Source organism: Amphiprion ocellaris, chromosome 19 (assembly GCF_022539595.1).
Source record: "Amphiprion ocellaris isolate individual 3 ecotype Okinawa chromosome 19, ASM2253959v1, whole genome shotgun sequence".
Taxonomy (NCBI): Eukaryota; Metazoa; Chordata; class Actinopteri; family Pomacentridae; genus Amphiprion; species Amphiprion ocellaris.
In genome coordinates, this window is record NC_072784.1 from 3851181 (window position 1) to 3873677 (window position 22497).

The window sequence follows — 22497 nt, forward strand, 5'->3', positions numbered from 1 at the left end:
CATTTTTTTTCGACATAGTATAGTAAGGCGTTTTTTTGGCGCCAAAATTCATGATGATTTTTTTTGCACAGAAAACCTTCCTGGAGTGTTTTTCACGCTCTCCTTTACATTATTTCAACATACGGCACGTTTTTACAACATGTTCGAAAAATGGCATTTTTTTTCGACATAGTATAGTAAGGCGTTTTTTTGGCGCCAAAATTCATGATGATTTTTTTTGCACAGAAAACCTTCCTGGAGTGTTTTTCACGCTCTCCTTTACATTATTTCAACATACGGCACGTTTTTACAACATGTTCGAAAAATGGCATTTTTTTTCGACATAGTATAGTAAGGCGTTTTTTTGGCGCCAAAATTCATGATGATTTTTTTTGCACAGAAAACCTTCCTGGAGTGTTTTTCACGCTCTCCTTTACATTATTTCAACATACGGCACGTTTTTACAACATGTTCGAAAAATGGCATTTTTTTTCGACATAGTATAGTAAGGCGTTTTTTTGGCGCCAAAATTCATGATGATTTTTTTTGCACAGAAAACCTTCCTGGAGTGTTTTTCACGCTCTCCTTTACATTATTTCAACATACGGCACGTTTTTACAACATGTTCGAAAAATGGCATTTTTTTTCGACATAGTATAGTAAGGCGTTTTTTTGGCGCCAAAATTCATGATGATTTTTTTTGCACAGAAAACCTTCCTGGAGTGTTTTTCACGCTCTCCTTTACATTATTTCAACATACGGCACGTTTTTACAACATGTTCGAAAAATCTCATTTTTTTTCGACATAGTATAGTAAGGCGTTTTTTTGGCGCCAAAATTCATGATGATTTTTTTTGCACAGAAAACCTTCCTGGAGTGTTTTTCACGCTCTCCTTTACATTATTTCAACATACGGCACGTTTTTACAACATGTTGGAAAAATGGCATTTTTTTTCGACATAGTATAGTAAGGCGTTTTTTTGGCGCCAAAATTCATGATGATTTTTTTTGCACAGAAAACCTTCCTGGAGTGTTTTTCACGCTCTCCTTTACATTATTTCAACATACGGCACGTTTTTACAACATGTTCGGAAAAATGGCATTTTTTTTCGACATAGTATAGTAAGGCGTTTTTTTGGCGCCAAAATTCATGATGATTTTTTTTGCACAGAAAACCTTCCTGGAGTGTTTTTCACGCTCTCCTTTACATTATTTCAACATACGGCACGTTTTTACAACATGTTCGAAAAATGGCATTTTTTTTCGACATAGTATAGTAAGGCGTTTTTTTGGCGCCAAAATTCATGATGATTTTTTTTGCACAGAAAACCTTCCTGGAGTGTTTTTCACGCTCTCCTTTACATTATTTCAACATACGGCACGTTTTTACAACATGTTGGAAAAATGGCATTTTTTTTTCGACATAGTATAGTAAGGCGTTTTTTTGGCGCCAAAATTCATGATGATTTTTTTTGCACAGAAAACCTTCCTGGAGTGTTTTTCACGCTCTCCTTTACATTATTTCAACATACGGCACGTTTTTACAACATGTTCGAAAAATGGCATTTTTTTTCGACATAGTATAGTAAGGCGTTTTTTTGGCGCCAAAATTCATGATGATTTTTTTTGCACAGAAAACCTTCCTGGAGTGTTTTTCACGCTCTCCTTTACATTATTTCAACATACGGCACGTTTTTACAACATGTTCGAAAAATCTCATTTTTTTTCGACATAGTATAGTAAGGCGTTTTTTTGGCGCCAAAATTCATGATGATTTTTTTTTGCACAGAAAACCTTCCTGGAGTGTTTTTCACGCTCTCCTTTACATTATTTCAACATACGGCACGTTTTTACAACATGTTCGAAAAATGGCATTTTTTTTCGACATAGTATAGTAAGGCATTTTTTTGGCGCCAAAATTCATGACGATTTTTTTTGCACAGAAAACCTTCCTGGAGTGTTTTTCACGCTCTCCTTTACATTATTTCAACATACGGCACGTTTTTACAACATGTTCGAAAAATCTCATTTTTTTTCGACATAGTATAGTAAGGCGTTTTTTTGGCGCCAAAATTCATGATGATTTTTTTTGCACAGAAAACCTTCCTGGAGTGTTTTTCACGCTCTCCTTTACATTATTTCAACATACGGCACGTTTTTACAACATGTTGGAAAAATGGCATTTTTTTTCGACATAGTATAGTAAGGCGTTTTTTTGGCGCCAAAATTCATGATGATTTTTTTTGCACAGAAAACCTTCCTGGAGTGTTTTTCACGCTCTCCTTTACATTATTTCAACATACGGCACGTTTTTACAACATGTTCGAAAAATGGCATTTTTTTTCGACATAGTATAGTAAGGCGTTTTTTTGGCGCCAAAATTCATGATGATTTTTTTTGCACAGAAAACCTTCCTGGAGTGTTTTTCACGCTCTCCTTTACATTATTTCAACATACGGCACGTTTTTACAACATGTTCGAAAAATCTCATTTTTTTTCGACATAGTATAGTAAGGCGTTTTTTTGGCGCCAAAATTCATGATGATTTTTTTTGCACAGAAAACCTTCCTGGAGTGTTTTTCACGCTCTCCTTTACATTATTTCAACATACGGCACGTTTTTACAACATGTTCGAAAAATGGCATTTTTTTTCGACATAGTATAGTAAGGCGTTTTTTTGGCGCCAAAATTCATGATGATTTTTTTTGCACAGAAAACCTTCCTGGAGTGTTTTTCACGCTCTCCTTTACATTATTTCAACATACGGCACGTTTTTACAACATGTTCGAAAAATGGCATTTTTTTTCGACATAGTATAGTAAGGCGTTTTTTTGGCGCCAAAATTCATGATGATTTTTTTTGCACAGAAAACCTTCCTGGAGTGTTTTTCACGCTCTCCTTTACATTATTTCAACATACGGCACGTTTTTACAACATGTTGGAAAAATGGCATTTTTTTTCGACATAGTATAGTAAGGCGTTTTTTTGGCGCCAAAATTCATGATGATTTTTTTTGCACAGAAAACCGTTCTGGAGTGTTTTTCACGCTCTCCTTTACATTATTTCAACATACGGCACGTTTTTACAACATGTTCGAAAAATGGCATTTTTTTTCGACATAGTATAGTAAGGCATTTTTTTGGCGCCAAAATTCATGACGATTTTTTTTGCACAGAAAACCTTCCTGGAGTGTTTTTCACGCTCTCCTTTACATTATTTCAACATACGGCACATTTCTACAACATGTTCGAAAAATCTCATTTTTTTTCGACATAGTATAGTAAGGCGTTTTTTTGGCGCCAAAATTCATGATGATTTTTTTTGCACAGAAAACCGTTCTGGAGTGTTTTTCACGCTCTCCTTTACATTATTTCAACATACGGCACGTTTTTACAACATGTTCGAAAAATGGCATTTTTTTTCGACATAGTATAGTAAGGCGTTTTTTTGGCGCCAAAATTCATGATGATTTTTTTTGCACAGAAAACCTTCCTGGAGTGTTTTTCACGCTCTCCTTTACATTATTTCAACATACGGCACGTTTTTACAACATGTTCGAAAAATCTCATTTTTTTTCGACATAGTATAGTAAGGCGTTTTTTTGGCGCCAAAATTCATGATGATTTTTTTTGCACAGAAAACCTTCCTGGAGTGTTTTTCACGCTCTCCTTTACATTATTTCAACATACGGCACGTTTTTACAACATGTTCGAAAAATGGCATTTTTTTTCGACATAGTATAGTAAGGCGTTTTTTTTGGCGCCAAAATTCATGATGATTTTTTTTGCACAGAAAACCTTCCTGGAGTGTTTTTCACGCTCTCCTTTACATTATTTCAACATACGGCACGTTTTTACAACATGTTCGAAAAATGGCATTTTTTTTCGACATAGTATAGTAAGGCGTTTTTTTGGCGCCAAAATTCATGATGATTTTTTTTGCACAGAAAACCTTCCTGGAGTGTTTTTCACGCTCTCCTTTACATTATTTCAACATACGGCACATTTCTACAACATGTTCAAAAAATCTCATTTTTTTTCGACATAGTATAGTAAGGCGTTTTTTTGGCGCCAAAATTCATGATGATTTTTTTGCACAGAAAACCATTCTGGAGTGTTTTACACACTCTCCTTTACATTATTTCATCATACGGCACGTTTTTACAACATGTTCGAAAAATGGCATTTTTTTTCGACATAGTATAGTAAGGCGTTTTTTTGGCGCCAAAATTCATGATGATTTTTTTTGCACAGAAAACCTTCCTGGAGTGTTTTTCACGCTCTCCTTTACATTATTTCAACATACGGCACATTTTTACAACATGTTCGAAAAATGGCATTTTTTTTCGACATAGTAAGGCGTTTTTTGTCGCCAAAATTCATGATGATTTTTTTTGCAGAGAAAACCTTCCTGGAGTGTTTTTCACGCTCTCCTTTACATTATTTCAACATACGGCACGTTTTTATAACATGTTCGAAAAATCTCATTTTTTTTCGACATAGTATAGTAAGGCGTTTTTTTGGCGCCAAAATTCATGATGATTTTTTTAAAAAAGAAAACCTTCCTGGAGTGTTTTTCACGCTGTCCTTTAAATTATTTCATCATATGGCACGTTTTTACATGTTCGAAAAATCTCATTTTTTTTCGACATAATATAGTAAGGCGTTTTTTTGCGCCAAAATTCATGATGACTTTTTTTTCAAAGAAAACCTTTCTGGAGTGTTTTTCACGGCCTCCTTTACATTATTTCATCATATGGCACGTTTTTACAACATGTTTGAAAAATCGAATTTTTTTGCGCCAAAATTCATGATGATTTTTTTTTCAAAGAAAACCTTTCTGGAATGTTTTTCGCAGCCTGCTTTACATTATTTCATCATATGGCATGTTTTCACAACATGTTGAAAAATGACATTTTTCGACATAGTATACTATGGCGTTTTTTTAAAGGTTTATAAATATCAAAATTTAATAAATACAGTATTTGCACATTTCCAGGCACCGCGATTTCAAATGATTTCAAGTGACGGATGCCCCATGAATTAGGTTTACTCTTTCCATACTTAAATTTGTAGAATTGTTTCACATTTGTTGACAGGTCATTGATTTAACCCCTAAAAATCCATCTCTGGGTATCAAAAATACAAATTTAGATTTTTTATTTGCATGAAAATAATTCCGCCTCTACAATGTGTAAACCTTCACAACCTGTGCCATTCTCTCCATGCACTTCCACCTCGAGCACACCAGCTCACCTACACCCCTGCTCAAACACTGTAAATCTACCCTACAATACACCGTGGCAAGTTGTAATCCTGGAGCAAACATACATTCTCCAACTAGAAACTCATTCTGAGGGAGATTAATGACACAGGAAGACCCACCCTAAAGGGGGAAGTGATCTGTTAACGTTGGCTGCACAATAAATTCTCAATATTTTTTTATTGAAATTTTTGTAAAATTCACATTTAAAATAAAAACAGTACATTAGTGTTAGAATTTGGCTGTTTTTTCAGTATTTTTTTTTTTACAGTGTAGCTCTTTATTTAACATGCATTTAAATCCTGCTGAAGTACTTCTTTAAAACACCAGTAGCTGAGTAACTACAAATACAACACAGGCCGCAGTAAAACAGAATCATCCAGACACTGCTGCTCCTCAATCCACATCTTCGACGCTCTATATCCATTTCAGACACCAAACTCACTTCTATATCTCACTTTTTCAGTTCCTCTCACCAGCTGCCTGTGTTTATTTATCTCAGTCTCTCTTATGATCCTCTCAAAGTCTGCACGTCACTCCTCCTTTCCTTCCCTCTGTCCCTGGATTTGTATATTTATATATAAAACTCACTTCACCAACCCTTCCCCCTGTTCAACACGCACTCACACACACACACACCATCATTTCATGCAGTTTTGCTGCAGCTTCACACTGGTCTTTTTCACCTGTCAAACACACATACAGTACACAACCCTCCATACATAGACACACAGGCTTTGACCTATTTTCAGTAATGAGAGATTTCTTATGCCTGCAAGGCTTTCCAAAAAGCACACCGCTCCAACAATCACATCCTGGACAGAGGGAGGGAAGAAGAAAGGAACAGTCTGTCTTATCACTGTTCTCTCCCATTTGCTGCTGTGCAGTTTAGACGAGACGCTTCTATGACGAGCCACATGTAAACCTGTCAGCTCCCGGCTCGTATATCACACCGTGGTGTGTCTCTGTTGTTTGCTAATCAGTGTCTGTCACTCTGCCTGTACAGAAAACGTGTGTGTCCACTGAATGAAACGCACACACAGCAGCACACACATCTGAGTCCAGGTTATCTAAGGGCCTGTCATGTTAGCAGACAGTTTCTATGGTTGTTTTTTCTTTGTTTTTGTTTAATAAGACTGATCATGTGCTGGAAACTGATCTTTGGTTATATTTTTTTAAAATGAGGATGAATGTGTGGGTCAATATATAATTGCAGGACTTTTTTTTTAACAGAGTTGACATTTTTGCTGTTTTCAGGCCTAAAATCAACATGGCCACTTACAACCAAACACCACATGGCATTTTAGAGAAAGATTCTTCTAAATATTATAAATATAATAATATATAATAAATAAATAAATATAAATAATATTCTCCTTGTTCCCCAACTGAGGTAAACTGATACTGAAACAAGTAGAAATACAAATAAAAAATGCTACATAAATAAAAGTACACAAATATTTGCATTAAAATATACTAAAAGTACCAAACGAGAAAGTACTCATGATGCAGACTGTCTTATTATTGATGCATTGATGTGTTCATCACTTGAATCTTGCAGCTGCTGAAGGCAGTTCTACTACTTTATATAGTTTATCTGCTGGGTAGCTTGTAAAGATTGTTTTATCTTAATCTATCACACTACAACATATTTACTTTGTTGATTATAAGTTGGACTATTCAGCTAAATCTGTAAAGTAACTAGTGATTAAAGTAATCAAACAAATGTAGTGTAGTACAAAAAAGTACAAGCAACTCAAAATTATCTAGTATTTAAATAAATACACTTTTCCACTGCTAACAACCAGTGTCCAACCAGGGGGTCGGATCATTACAAAAGTATGTTTTGCGTCCACAAACCCACAAAACAAAAGGTTTTAAATTCTAGTGCAGATCAAAAGGTTGGTCTTCATGTTGGTTAGAATTGTGTAAATGATGCACACAACATCTAGAGTATTTCCAATTGAGGTTGTGTTCATAAAAAACACTCAATCTTGGGTCTGAATCTAAAAAGTCAGTGTGCTAAAAGTGCAAACATATGAGGCAACTAGATCAAATGAGGAAAAAGATTCATAAGCAGCTTGTGTTGAAGGATTTCTCTCGACTTAATCATGTAGATTTAATGAAGATTCAGAAAAGTCTGATATTAATATTGTAAAGAGAGGCAGCGTGCTTAACTCCAAATGTTAAAAAATGTATCTGGTGCAGATGATAAAAGATGCTCACTAATTAATAGCCACCATAATTAGACTATTTATTTATTACTGAGTGCTGGCATTCTGTCTTTTATTGAACATAATGATACTATTAGACAGTGAAGAATACAATGAGTTGAACAAATTTAAAGCTACTTAAGGGGAAAAGGGCTGAAAGTGAGACTCACACTTTAACCGTTCAATGGTCTAGATTGTTAATATGGCTGATAAAAATTAAAAGTGCACAGTATTGGCCCATACTAATAACCAATCATCTATTTGTCATTTAGCATTACATATTTACCTATTCTAAACGATATTGTAGGAAGACAGCAAGTCCAACATATTCCAGTCTCTCTCTTAAACTACAGCCATTAAACTAAACTAAGTCAACTCCTGGTAATAGAAAGCTATTATTAGACTTAGCTATGAGGAACTGCTTACAGTTTAACAAACACAGCTTTCCTGTAAAATGATTTTTAAATGAGAATAAAAGCTAAACATGCACAACACACCCAGTTAGAACAATAAATTATACTGAGGCAACAATACTACATTCCAGTAGACAGAAAACACAGGGTTTTAATCAATAGGATCCAAAATTAGACCTTGAAACCTGCAACAAAAAGACTGCAGACAAAAAAAGCCAATCTGTCCTCAGCATAAATAAACAAGAAAATCACTCAGAGAGTGCAGTACTCCGTCAAGGCTGCTCAGTCATTGTATCATTCAGACAAAAGAAATCTTTGATAAAATTGACGTTCTGCTGGGCAGAGGGATGCGTTATGCATGTGTATGTTATGTACGCATGACCTAAATATGTAGCTGGCGGCAGGAATTGATGGGACTCAGAAACACCCCCACAATTTAATCAATTGTTCCTTGTATCATTTCCGATGGATACGTCCCAGTATGTGCGCAGCGGTCGATTTGTAGTAGGATCGCAATCATGTGAACGTCAGCAGGCAGGTGACGTAGTGTTCACTTGTTGTCATAGTTACAGTGATGCTGTGCCACTCTCTCGCAATGGCACAGAAATCTTTAACAAATCCGTGGATCCAGACTATAAGCCGCATCACTGACAAAATCTAATCACTTGGTCCTTGTGTCATTTCTGACCTTCCACGAAAATTTCATCCAAATCTGTTAATTCGTTTTTGAGTAATGTTGCACACAGACAGACAGACAGACGGACAGACAAACCAATGCCGATTGTCACATAACCGATGAAAATTGCACAGTAAAAAAACAAAAAACACAACAACAAACAAAACAATACTGACAGCATATTCAGTGGTGATTGAGTTCTTAAGATGATACCCTCTTGCAGACATTTTTTGGATAGTTTTTGTTATTCTACTTTTGTAAACTACTACGTTCATACATGCAAAGTAGTAAATCTACATATTCCAAACATGTGCACTACTGTCTTTGTGATGTAGTCGCTGCATGAACACAAATTTTGGGCTGCATGCAGACATCTATGGAGGAATCCTTAGATGTCTGCAGACTCTATTAAATCCTCACCGACTCATGGACACAGGAAGTACAACACTGGTCTTAGAGCACGCTAGCTTTGTACTTCGGCAAATGTCTGATCAAGTTCATATTGTTAAAATATTTTAGTTGCTTTCCTCCACAAGTGATTTCCTTGGAACACACCTAGCAAATTCTGAAGTTATTGTCTTTATCAGACTAGGCCTAGAGAACACCAGTCAATCTATTTAGAGCAAATATCGACCAATAACAATGTATCTGAGCACCTTTAGTAATATGCTACAAAGATGTTTAGATTCTTATTTATCACCCGGTAGCATCATGAAGGCGTCTGACTGGTTCTGAATTCATTCTGCAGCATCAAGAATAATCCCAGTTACACTCAGCCTGAGGATACAGAACTATCTTCAGCCAGAACAAGGAGTCCTGCAACAGACGGCCAGCCCTCCAAGAGCTCTGATCTCAGCATCATGGTGTAAATCTGGGATCACATGTAGAGACAGAAGACACTGAGGCAGTCTGTTTAGACTTCATATGAAGTTAATTAACGAATAAAAACTATTCATGGCGTTATTTTGAAAGAATCGTCACTTTTAAACCTTAAAACCTTTGCACAGCACCATACAGTATGTTCTGTACGTCGTTTAAGTGTAAAGGTTTCTTTCTTCTGGCATATTTTTTAAGTCTTTTCTTCCTGCTGGCACAAACACACTTCCATCCACCAGCAGTGCATACAAAACTCTCTTGTAAATGCACTCTGGAGTCTCAGCGGGGATCTCCTCGTCGGGTTTTATAAATCCTCGATATGCTCTAAGTGCTTTGTTGTTGTCACAACTCGGCTCTCTTGTGAAATAAACCGTCCTAACGTGTCCGTGCGACAAACCTTCCCTCTCCGTTTGTTCCTTTTCTGTCTCCATCAACGCTCTCTCTGTTTTCTAATTATCCTAATAACACAAAACTACTGACCAGCGTTCCTGCTGTTTTTAATCACGGTGCAACACCAGCCGATTGACACCACTTATTTTGTGTACACACACACAGCAGACGAGAAATCTCTGACAATGAAAGCTGCCAATTAGGAGGGTTTTTTTTCTGCAGAGTGAGTTCATTATGAGTCTCCAAGCGACTGCCAAGAAGTGTAAATGAATCTAAAATGAATCCGGTGGTGCGGTCATTAACCGCATATGCTCATTATACACTAACGTTTAACTTGAGCCATGCATTTGTATCAAAAACAATATTCATGACTTATTTGTGCAGCAGATAAACACACCAGCCAACATTGAGCGCTTAATACTGTGGGAGGAATTAGGGAGCAAAGAGGCAATAACAGTAAACACACTAATTACATTACACTGTTCAGTTTCACTTAGAGTGGAAGCGCCGCTCTACGAGGATTACATTTAATCTTTATCTTTACAGATACAACTTTATTCAGCACAGTTTGAAGGCCCCGTTCAGATTATTCTTGTGAGGGCCGATGCTGGCATGACTCACACTGCGAGGAATTTGCATTTCTATCTCATGTTGTTTCCTGCTGCACTGCGCAGACAATCATGTATCATGGATGAAGAGATGCTGCGGCGGCCAGATTGATGGAAAAAGTGACGGCCACCAGGAAGATCTGGAGCTCTCTGGCACAGATTCTCCTCCACTGCAGGAATGAACCAGATCCCTCCAAAATAAACCATTCGAACATTTAGTAGCAGTAAAAAAAACTTTGAGACACCTACAGATTCAAGATTTTTTGCTCATTTTTTACTATTTTCCATATTATAGAGCTAAAGAAGAGACAACAAAACCATTAAATAACTCATAAAGGTTGGAGAAATAATGGAAAATATGTTTCTTATTTTGAATTACTCAAAGTAGCCACCTTCTACTTAGAAAAGAGAATTTTCTAAGCAGATTAATGAGGTTGTCATGTGTTGTGGTCTTCAGTTAAGAGGTCAGCATGGTCAGAAGCTAACGGATGGAACTTCTTGCCTTCGTAAGGGGATTGAGACCATCGCAGGTCTATTCCAGAAAACATGTCTAACAAATTCTAAACCTGAACTTTGAGTTGACCAATCCCAAGATGACAAACTCGGAGCTTTAACTTCTAGAACAGCTGAACAGAGTTACTTCAAACAAAGGGGTCTTCAAACAAAGAATAAATGAGAAATGTATCCAACACATTAAACATAACAGGCTCCTAGATGATCTGGTATTACTGCTAATGCTAGTGGAAAAACACCACATGAACATATTACCAAAGTACAAAAAACAGGGGGTCTTTAAGGTACCACTTTCTCTGGAACAGAAAACCCTCATCTCTATGTTAACATACTCAAACTTTTCACTAAACTCCTTTTCTGGAACAGACCCCAGTTATGTGGTGTTGAAATCGTGCTGGTATACAGCAAACAGCCCTATTCAGCTACCGTAGTAATTCACACTAAGGTAAGAACCATCCGTCCACAACATTCATTAGATCCTTCGTGCTTAGTCACAAAAATATCCAAAGCTGTGATGAAACTCAATCACATGAGGACCATCAATGATTCCCAGAGTTCAAGCAGCATCTCAGAATGAACCACTGGGTCAAAACTGTGAGAATCAAGCCTTCATGTTGACCTCTGCAATCATGTAAACCCAACTGAGATGGTTTGAGATGATTTGGACCATAGAATGAGGGAAAAGCAGCCAACAAGCTCTCAGCATATGTTGGAGAAGCTCCAGTAGATGACCTCAAGAAGCTGGAGAATGAAGACTGTTTAAGAATTAACAATAATGCATTAAATTTGATATACATTTTGTTTTCATAGACGCAGATCTCATTCTTTTAGTTGCCCATAATGCAGGCTAATTAATTTCACTAATAAGCACTATTCAGGGCAGTGTGCTGTATACATTAATTAAAATGAGTAAAGCGCAGCCAGACAAAGGATTTATTACAACATCAATCATATATGAGCTGCATTACGCTTGTAAATTGCAAACGATGGCAGCAAAGCAGCTTTAAATTATACTTGAAATGTGTCAGCTGGAGAAAAGAATGAATGGAGACACTCAGTTTCAACCAGAGGAACCAGGAACTACATTTAGAATCTGAACGCTCATTCTCTGAGCTAGGACTGTCTGATGGTTCAGGAACTTTAGAGATTTTATTGGTCTGCTGAGTAGAGCGGCAGAGGCAGCAATGATGAGACAACAAAGTGAGTCACCAAGAGAAATAAAAGTTGATTTGCTGGTAGTTTCATGGCTGCTGTATTCTGAAGAACCAATAAGAATCAAACACTGAGGAGTTCTCAGCCTGTCTTTTCTTTCATTTATTTATTATCTCATACACAGGATGACATGATGATGCTGTAGTGTTGTTTTCTTAGATTACATTGTTGCTTTTTAACCCAACGCTGACTGCTCAGATGTGGTAGAAATGCAAACATTAATGCTTTGTAAAGGAATTTACAATTTGTACTTTGAGGGTAGAAGAGACAGAAGTATAAGCCAACAAAGGGTCTAAAATCAGTTGCAAGTGAAAACCTCTTTCAATTTCTATTAAAATATCCTTAACATGTCCTGATTTGAAAAGAAATAGACAGATAGAATCATAAAAAATCCATGGATATGCCAATTGCTGGGGTTTTATACTGCTATATATGTTGAGTGATATGATTTACGATGCACTCATTAGTTCTATTTTATGATACTTTTATTATATCAATGTCATTATCAACGTCAATGTTATGTCACTGCAAGTTTTGCCTCAAGGGTTTCTTTACAAGCTGTACAGCAAACCTTATCCTGCCTCCTAAAAATAATGTTTCTACACAGTTAAAGTGCATTCTCTTTCATGTTGTGAAAGAAAAATAACTGAATAATGAAACTGGTACGTAATAAGAAAAGGTTTTAGCTTGAAGGACTTTCACCCAAGAGATCAGGGCTGCTTTTGGATTTCACTTTGGTGAGTTTTAGACACCAAAATGATGCAGTTAAGTTTAGATAAATATCACGTTTTGGTCAACACTCACAATGGAAGGTTGGTTAAGTTCAGGCATTAACCTGCTAATCACAGTTTGGGTTAAAATGCGACCCTTTCACAACATGTAACACGTAAGCTGTGTTACCATGGTGACAAGTTCTATCTAATATGTGATTGGTTGGCTGAAGAGGAGCAACAGTAAATTATTAAAATAAATGGCAAAGATATGTTAATTTGAAATGTATTAGTAATTGTTCACAAAGAAATATAATGCAGCAGAAAAACGGAATTGAGAATGTCATTAAGTTGTGTATATTCAGTTGTCTAGGACCTTATATATTGGGAAACATGGCTGCCATAAAAAACATTCCTTCAATATCTCCAAGTCTGAGGTGTTTTCAGGAAATAAATTCAACAAAAAGAGATTACAGAGGTTATTATACTGTTGCTTTAGAAAGTATTCTAACTCCTTTGGCATTGGTACATTGGCATTCTTTACCACTTTGTCATCATTGGCTATTGAAAGTACATGAATGGAAAAGAGTGTCAGTGTCATCAGTTTAAAGACAGACTGTACCGTCACACCAGGAAGTATTCACTTTTATAGTGCTGTAAATTTTATTTTAAATGGGTAAAACTGCCATTTTTCTCCAACCAATTTACACCCAGTAACCCATAATAACCCCAAAAGTGGAAGGTCTGTTAGAAAGGTTTGCAAATATCTCAAAAATCTCATCATGTCAGGACAAAAACCAAGGAACTCTCTATAGATCTCTGCAATAAAACTGTGGCGAGGCATGGATCTTGTTGAGAAAATAAAACAGTTTAAAGCTTTGAGAGTTCCCAGGGGCACAGTAGTCTCAATAACTGTGAAATAGGAGAAGTTTGAAACCACTAGTTGACCTTCCAGCCAAACTGAGTAACAGAGAAAGAAGGTCCTTCATCAGAAAGCAGACCAAAAACCCAACAGTTATATTACAATTATATTACAAAGTACACAACTGTCTGTGTCAAACTGAAATAAGAAGAGTCTGGTCTACATAAATGAGACACAAAACGACAGAAGAACAATGAGCGATCTAGTATTTTACTTTCTGATCAAAACAACTTGTCATGATCTAGAAATTATTTTAAATTCATTGTTTTACAAATTTACAATCTGCAGTTAATGTCTTCTCTGTAATTTTTACACTTTACAAAGTCGTCCCACAGGGCGAATTGGACCCTCTGGAGGGCTGGTTTTGGCCCACGGGCCGCATGTTTAACACCCCATTGTAGTGATTACACTGAGTAATCAACACTTATTTCATAATGATAAATTAAAGCAAAAATATGGTAGTTAGCCACTTTAAGACTGCAGATACTTTCATTTATGGTAGTATTAGATATATTTTGACGTATTTAATGGGTTAGATCTTAAAGGGATATATTTGTTGTCTGTTTTTTCTTCTTTTTCTGTCTGTTTTAGTTGCCAGAACTGTGAATTCTCACCATGGGATCAACTGCATATAGCAAACTGCATTATTTTACATTGTGAACCTGCTTTGTTTCTGCTCATCCTTTAGTCAAAAAGTAAAAATACAGTAAATGCAGCCGGTCTCTCTGAATGTTCTCTGTTACATAATGAAACCAGATTGCATGGATGCGGGCCACAGTTCTCCATTTGATGCTTTGTTTATTGTTTTCTGTGTGTTTTAAGCAGCATCTCACGAACAGGAGCTCACAAAAGGCACGTAGCCAAATGCTGAGCACACGCGAGGGTTTTAATGATAAAACGCCAGCAAAGAGGTCAGAAGACGCATATGTAACACCTATAATATCATGAAATCATGCCATTAATACTCTCAAAATGTCACACACACACGCAGAAATAAACACGCCATATTAGTTCATGCTTCTGCTGAGTGGTATGTAGGGTAATCCTCTGGCTTTTAATAATGTGGAGATAGAAGTCAAACCGCCATGATAATACAGCTTTTATATGAATGGAGAGATGGATGCTTTAAAGCAGGAGAGTGAGGATGGCAACAAGGTTGGAGAAAGCGAGGCTGGGAATATGAATGAACAAAAGTGGAAGGAAAAGGAGGATAACTCACCCATCTGTATCCTGGAAGTTGACATTCACTTTCTTTGCAGAACCGAGGAGTTCTGAAACACAAATGGAAGGACACACCAGTTGATTTTAGGAGCCAGTAAATGACAGTAAAAGCCGACTGCTGCCTTTTTATATTTAATTTTACAACATTATTGTACTATGGGGGACAGGTACTCTTTATTCCATCTGCAAGTCAAGAAAAAACACAACATTTTTGACTTTTTCTTCAACCATTTCTTCTAAATGAAAGCAAATATGCCATTCACTATGAGTCATATCGTCATCACATCTCACCCTGTGTTTGCACAAAAGAATGTCATTTCCTCGATTCCGGCTCCGGTGAAAGTATGTATCTGTCATTCTGAGCGTTAACGTCATTCAGAGCACGATCACTGCTGTGTGTGGTTACGCAAGAATGAGGTAATATGAACCAAACTCAACAATAAAGATGTACAAATAGAAATAACATAAAAACATCACAGATGTTCTCTGGTACCTGGTGACCGGCTCACCGACAGACTAATGTCACAGATGATGTTGATCACCTCTCTCTTGATATGATACAGCTAATTAACAATCTACGCACACACAAATATACAGTAACACGTGCTTATATAGCTTGTGGAGTGACTTAGTAAAAAAGAAAGGAAGCTATAAAGTTTGATTCAGGTCAAGCAGTTCATACTGAGTTGAAACAACACACACAAACACGACATTCTGCTGCTTTCACCCTCATTATTTTTCATTTTTTGCCCTTTGTTTTTATGTCTCCTGTTAGCTGATGATGCAGAACTGAGGCACAGCGAAGATGAGGCTGCATTCTCCCTTTCTGCTCTTTCTCTCACTAAACCCCTCTATCCACACACACACACATAAACACACACACACACACTCTCCCTCTAGGGTGCAGGAAACAGGACAGTCCCTCTATTGTCGAGGAGACGGCTCCCAGCGCCACTGGGAGAGGAGCATTGATTTCCTAAGAGGCTATTTCTGGCTGCTAAATGCAGGATTCACTCATACTCTCTCTCTCTCTCTCTCTCTCGCACACAAACACAAGAGCTTTCAAAGGCCAGATCTACATCCTGTGCGTTGTGAGTGCGCCATAGATCCCGATAGATATCCACTAACACGCATTAATACTAAAGTGCACTGAAGTTGTGATAAAAGCAAGGAGAGTTCAAAGAGAGCAGCCTTTTTTTTTCCCTTTTTTTTGGGATTCAGTGATAAGCTCTGTACAATGACTGATTTCTTCCTAAAATCAAATGACACACACACACACACACACACACACACACACACACACACGCACACACACAAACACACACACACACACTCCAGTCTTTGTTGAGTCTTCTCCATCTGCTCAGCAGCCACCAACTGCAACCTTTAAACCCATAGCATCATGGCTGACGACCATCAACTCTGACCCCCGTCTCTATGTAGCTCTGTTATGTGACAAGAAAACGGACACGCCCGACGAAAGAGGGAAAAAAATCCTCTGTTTATGTCATAACGTCTCTGACAGACCCTTGTGACTTAGAGCATCTGCGTTTCACTAGGTACAGGAAAAGTCCAACTTGCACCTGGTTCTTTTTCTGCAGAGTGGATCCACTTTGCCTCAACCTATTATCTGTTGTGTCGTGACGTCCTGCGATTCTTACAAACTTCGTCACCTCCCTTTAACCCTCCTGTTGTCCTCATTTATGGGCACAAAAAATATTGTTTATTTGTCTGAAAAAAATCTAAAAATCAGCAAAAACATTCCACAAATTTGGGAAAATTTGCAAAACATTCAGGAAGAAAATTCCAATAATTTCTTAAGTTTCCCTTAAACGCTTTATATATAATAAAAAAATCCTGCAAATTTGGCAAGAAAATTCTTGTAAATATTTTCAAAAAATGAGTAAAAATCTTCCAAAAAAATCCTAAAACTATCTATAGTGATTACAGATATATCAGTAAAACTTCTAATATTTTCTTTAAGAACATTCACAAAAAAATCAACCAAAATCCAGCGAAATTTGCTGGATTTTGGTTTATTTTTATGTGAATGTTCTTAAGAAACATTTTTAACATTTCTTTTTTTCCACCAGAAAATGTTCAAAGATTTCCCAAAAATGTTGAAAATGTGGACATGAGAAGTTTCACTGTGGAAACATTTTTTTTTCCACATTTTCAAACTTTAAAACGGGTCAGTTTTGACCTGCAGGACGATACGAGGGTTAAACTCAGTGTTCAGGGCAAAATGACTCGATTCATCATCATCAGCAGACAGTTTAGAGACCACTGTGCATATAAACACAGTATATAAGTCAGACATGGAAGATAGATGCCTCGTGTTAGATTTGTTGCCATCATATCACTCGTGTGTGTGTGTGTGTGTGTGAGTGTGTGTGTGTGTGTGTGTGTGTGTGTGTGTGTGTGTGTGTGTGTGTGTGTAAGTGTGTGTGTGTGTGTGTGTGTTGCTGCAGGACAACCTCACAGCAGACAGTCATAACAAACAGTGAAACCATGGTTATAGACAACACTCCAACAGTCCACACCCACAGAGATGCAGCCACATCGCATATTCACACACATAAACACACTCACGTCCAAAACAAAAAACAACATTCATGCTTAAATGCACAGATTAACAGGAGACACACAACACGCCTCTAAACCATGTGTCTCCCCGCTGCCTGCAGCTTCATACGAGGCAGCTGGAAGGACGAACGCCACAACTCACTGTCAAAGCATCTGACAGCACCAATAGGTGTTTCCTTTATTCTACCAGCCAAGACATGTCTGAGCCCAGGACAGCATCTGCAGTGCAAACCTTTACTGAATACAGAAGAATGTGGCACAACAGGAAAAAGCTGTGGAGCAGCTGTAAAACCATACATTTCAACATTCTAGTTCATTTGGATGTTTACTCCCTGAACCTCAAAATCCACCGACATGCTTGAGAAGTCCTCTTTGAAAGAGTTACACCATTTATAAGCCAGAAACAGCAAAAACAAAAAGAATTGTTGTGTGGGAGGTCCTCGGTTTACGACGTCCTCGACTTACAACGTTTCGCCGTTATGTCGGAAGTAATTTTAGGCCGGTCCTTGGTTTAACGTACGGCGTTTCATCGTTACGTCGGGACTGGTTCAGTGGAACTAGTTGGTGAGCAGAGCAGACAAATATATCGTCAGATGGCAAGCAGAGCAGACGAATACTGTATGTACAGTAGTCACGCAGCACTATAAAATGGCTTTTTTCATATATGCCACCACATTGGATTATGCTACATTCACTAACTTCACTATGGCTGCCAAGTGTAAGTCAGACTTAGAGTTTACATTTTTGCCAGTATTTTCCGACCGAGTTGTGTTTCAGTGTGAGCTAATGACTGTTTTTGTTACTGAGTTTTTCAAGTCTTCTGCTGAAAAATTCTGTGCTTTAACACAACATTATCAGCAAGAAAAACTAAATACCGCAATGTTTCTCCCAACATGGTGCAACCCTAATAATAACCCTGTCAGACTGCACAGATGTTGTTTTGGAGTTCTCTCTCTTTCCATAAAGGTGCAGGACTTTATATTGCAGTGAAAATGAGTCCACAGTGAGGAAAAATGTGACAGGAGCAAATAAAAAAACATCGAAAAACTGCTCAGAGTTCGAAAGGTTTGAGTCGAGTTGAGATCTGAAGCTAAACTTCTCTGAAAGCGCTGGAGGCGAGCGATCTTTGAAGGCAAAGAAGCAGAGGAATAAAAATCTGTTATTAAAAAACGTTATTAGAAAAACCTTCTGGGATTCTAAGAGGCGTTTTCTGTGTGTGTAAGTCAGGATGTTGGCATGCTGTCTTTAGTAATAAGATAAGGCAGAAAAATAAGAAAAGCATTAGAACAGAAACTTAAACAGGTGGGTCAGGAGCTGTATATGTGATAAAAAGTTAACACCACAGTCAGCTCTGCTCACTCTGCCAGACTTTTCAGGTCCTGCTGTCATATTGATCGCTGCCTGTTAACGCCCCAGTAAAGGTGGAAGGTCAGAGAGAGCTGAAAGGCATTATGGGTTTTTTAATTGTGCTGTCTGTCCGTGAGCGAGCACACAGTCAGTGGAGGTAAAAGAAGAGACAACACAGTTCTTCAGGGGCGATTATTTTCAGTCTGCTGAGTCTGTTTTCTTACCCGTGGCATAAAAAAAAATGGGCTGATTTTATTCTCCTGAGAGGAGAAAAGAGAACAGTGTCACTGCTTTTCTTAATGTGTTGCTCTCTTATGTAATATAAATCATGGAGAGTCTAGTGGAAAGATGACTTTTAAACAAGGGAGTTTATTGTTCTATTACATCAAATGCTGTTTTATTACTTTACAGATAGGAAAGGAACAGAAGATTCCCTTCAGCTTCAGCTCTTCCTCCTCCATATTTCTCTCCCTGGCAGTGGAGGTGGAAAACAGCGAGCAGGACTTCCTGAAAGCAGACCTGTTGTCTTGGCCCTGATCGATCTGTCCCCGTCTCCCCCCGGACTGTTTTCCCTCACCCCTCCATCCCTCTTTCTTTTCTTTCACTTTCTCCTCTCTTCATCCTTCCTCCTTCATGCCTGTGCATAAAGTCCTGTATGTTTGGTGAAACTCCACCATTGTTGACTTGTTGAGTAGATTATTTCTTTGGTTACTTTACTTATTGGAGGTTGTTGGTGGTTGATTAGTTTATATACTGTCTATCTTCATGAATTTCTGAACTCTAAATTCAAATCAGTTGACCTGACTTAAAGAAAAAAGCATGTCTTATAAAAACGGTTAAGTAAGATAATAATGTATGTTATACAATCAAATGTTGTAAAGTTACATTTGAGTTTAAGAGAACTTAACTTCCTTTAGGTGTACTCTTGACTTAGTACAGACTACTTTGACTTTGTCCAACCAATATGTTGACTGATCAATACGAGAAAATCAAAAAATATATTGGTTTTTGCATATATACTGTCTGATAGATACTGTATGAATTTATAAAATGCTCTCTGTAATTTAGTAATGGTTTCATTACGAAGCTTGTCCAATGGAGCAGCTCTGACTGCAATGTTTACAATAATCCCAGCATTTTCTGCAGCACATGTAGCAGAGTATATATCACACCCTGAGCAGACGATGTAGTTTGTGAAATACATTGCTGGAAAGGTAAAATGCAAATTTGACCCATCAGAGCTCCTTGTCTATATAATTGTTTACAGCACTTTCAGTACATTCTGCAGCACATGTAGCAGAGTCTGTATCACTCCTGAGCAGACAGTGGTGCGGAGTCAAGCTGTGCTGTAACGGTAACCTGCAAACTATGATTTGTGAATTACATTGCCGTAAAGTTCAAATTAAAAATGACCCCATAAATTCCCATTTTCTATATATTTGTATATCGACAGATTGATAAATATTGTATCTCGCAATTTTTTCCTCCATAAATTTCACTATCAGTCAAGTTCCATTTACAAATATTCTCTAAAGCAGCAACATCATTCCAAGTGAGGTCCTCCCCCGGGAAAGAAAATTCAGTCCCGTGACGTCAAAGTTGTCCAATGCATCCATGATCCCCCCATGGTGCTTCTATAAAGAGCTGTTTTCACCGAATCTGAAGCCACGTGTTGGGATGTTTCTCAACCCCTCACATGTTCACGCCCGGAGGCTTCGACCTTTAATCAAAGATATTTTCCAACACAGACGTTCATCTTTGTTGCTCTGATAATACAAGCAGCACATTTTCGCGTCTGTCGAGGCCTTGAAGTGCTCCGGCTGCCAGTCACATAACGCCGTCTAATGCAGAGAATGAAAGGCAGCTCTAAGTGCAGAACCCTGGGCATGCTCCCTCTATAATGCACACAGAGAATAGAGGATACAGAAGGCCGCCTCTTCGCTTCATGCCTGTGCACTCGTGTGTGTGTGTGTGGGTTGAATACTTTGCTTTAACCTGCTCTCTGTGACCTCTCTCTTCATGTTCTGACATCATAAAAGGACACGGCTGCCCTCGTGTCATCAAATAAGGACCGGAGCTTTGTACCAGACATCATATAAGGACAGAGTGGGTAAGAGTGGGAGCGCTGCCAACACCATCCTCTGCCTGCCAGATGTACACTCGCAGTAAATCCGCCCACGCACACTCGCAAAGTGCTGCATCATGAATGTACACACACACACACACGCACCCACATACACACATACAGACAGTGACAAGCAGCTTCCAATCCAAACACGCACATTATTTGTGAGCAAGTAAATAACTGAGGCCTCAATATAGTTAATATGTTAACCCTCGTGTCGTCCTGCAGGTCAAAACTGACCCGGTTTAAAGTTTGAAAATGTGGGGAAAAAAAAACATGTTTTCACAGTGAAACTTCTGATGACCACATTTTCAGCATTTTTGGGAAATCTTTGAACCTTTTTTTGGTGGAAAAAAGAAATGTTAAAAGTGTTTCTTAAGAACATTCACAAAAAAATCTACCAAAATCCAGTAAATTTGGTGGGATTTTGGTTGTTTTTTTTTTTACTGATATATATGGAATCACTTTAGATATTTTTAGAATTTTTTTTGGAAGATTTTTACTCATTTTTTGAAAATATTTACAAGAATTTTCTTGCCACATTTGGGGGATTTTTTAAAATAAAACTTTTAATGGAAACTTTCAAGGAATTATTGGAATTTTCTTCCTGAAGGTTTTGCAAATTTTCAGAAATTTGGGGAATTTTTCTGCTGAATTTTTTGATTTTTTTCAGACAAGGAAACAATATTTTTTGGTGTCCATAAATGAAGAAAACAGTAGGGTTAATACAAAGTAAATACCAATAGATGGCCGAAGCGTGTGTGCGTGTGTGTGTGTTTGTGTGTGTGTGTAACAGCATGAAATCCACAGGAGATGTTTGATCCTCATTGACCCTCCCTCCTCGTCATCGCTGGTCAGAGCTTCCTGATCAGGTAACACAAACACACAAACACAAACTCGCCATCTGCTCACAGTTCACACACACTAAAGTCCTGGCACAGCTACAGTCACACATTTATGTTTACTCACACATAGAGTCACACATGTTAAACTACACATGTGACCACACCAAATGTTTACATAACTACACACATTTTCATACTATCTCCTTTGATTATTTCTAATGTGTGTGTTTAACTAAATCAGGGGTGTCAAACTCATCTTAGTTCAGGTTCCACATTCAGTCCAATTTGATCTCCTGTGGGCTGAACCAGTAAAATCACAGCATAATAATCTATAATATGACAAAAATGAGACACAAAACGACAAAAGCGAGAAACAAAATGAAAAAAATGAGACAAATGACACAAAACAAAACAAAAAAACAACAAAAATTAGACCAAAATGACAAAAGTGAGAAACAGAATGACAGAAAAATAGACTAACAACACAAGCGAGACAAAAAAACACAAAAAAATGAATAAAGCAAAAACAAAGTGACAAGACAAAAACCTGAGACATATAATAAAAGTCAGACAAAAAGCAACAACAACAATATAAAATA

General features: G+C 37.6%; 1 protein-coding gene across 10 annotated transcripts in view; it reads right to left on the reverse strand.

Moving 5' to 3' along the window:
• Nucleotides 1-22497, reverse strand: part of caskin1 (CASK interacting protein 1) — a 130813-nt gene that overhangs the window by 54461 nt on the left and 53855 nt on the right. For all 10 annotated transcript variants that reach the window (XM_055005029.1, XM_055005033.1, XM_055005034.1 and 7 more), the window contains exon 2: nucleotides 14994-15045. In XM_055005029.1, the coding sequence (XP_054861004.1) occupies nucleotides 14994-15045 (52 nt within the window). The remainder of the gene's footprint in view (nucleotides 1-14993; nucleotides 15046-22497) is intronic.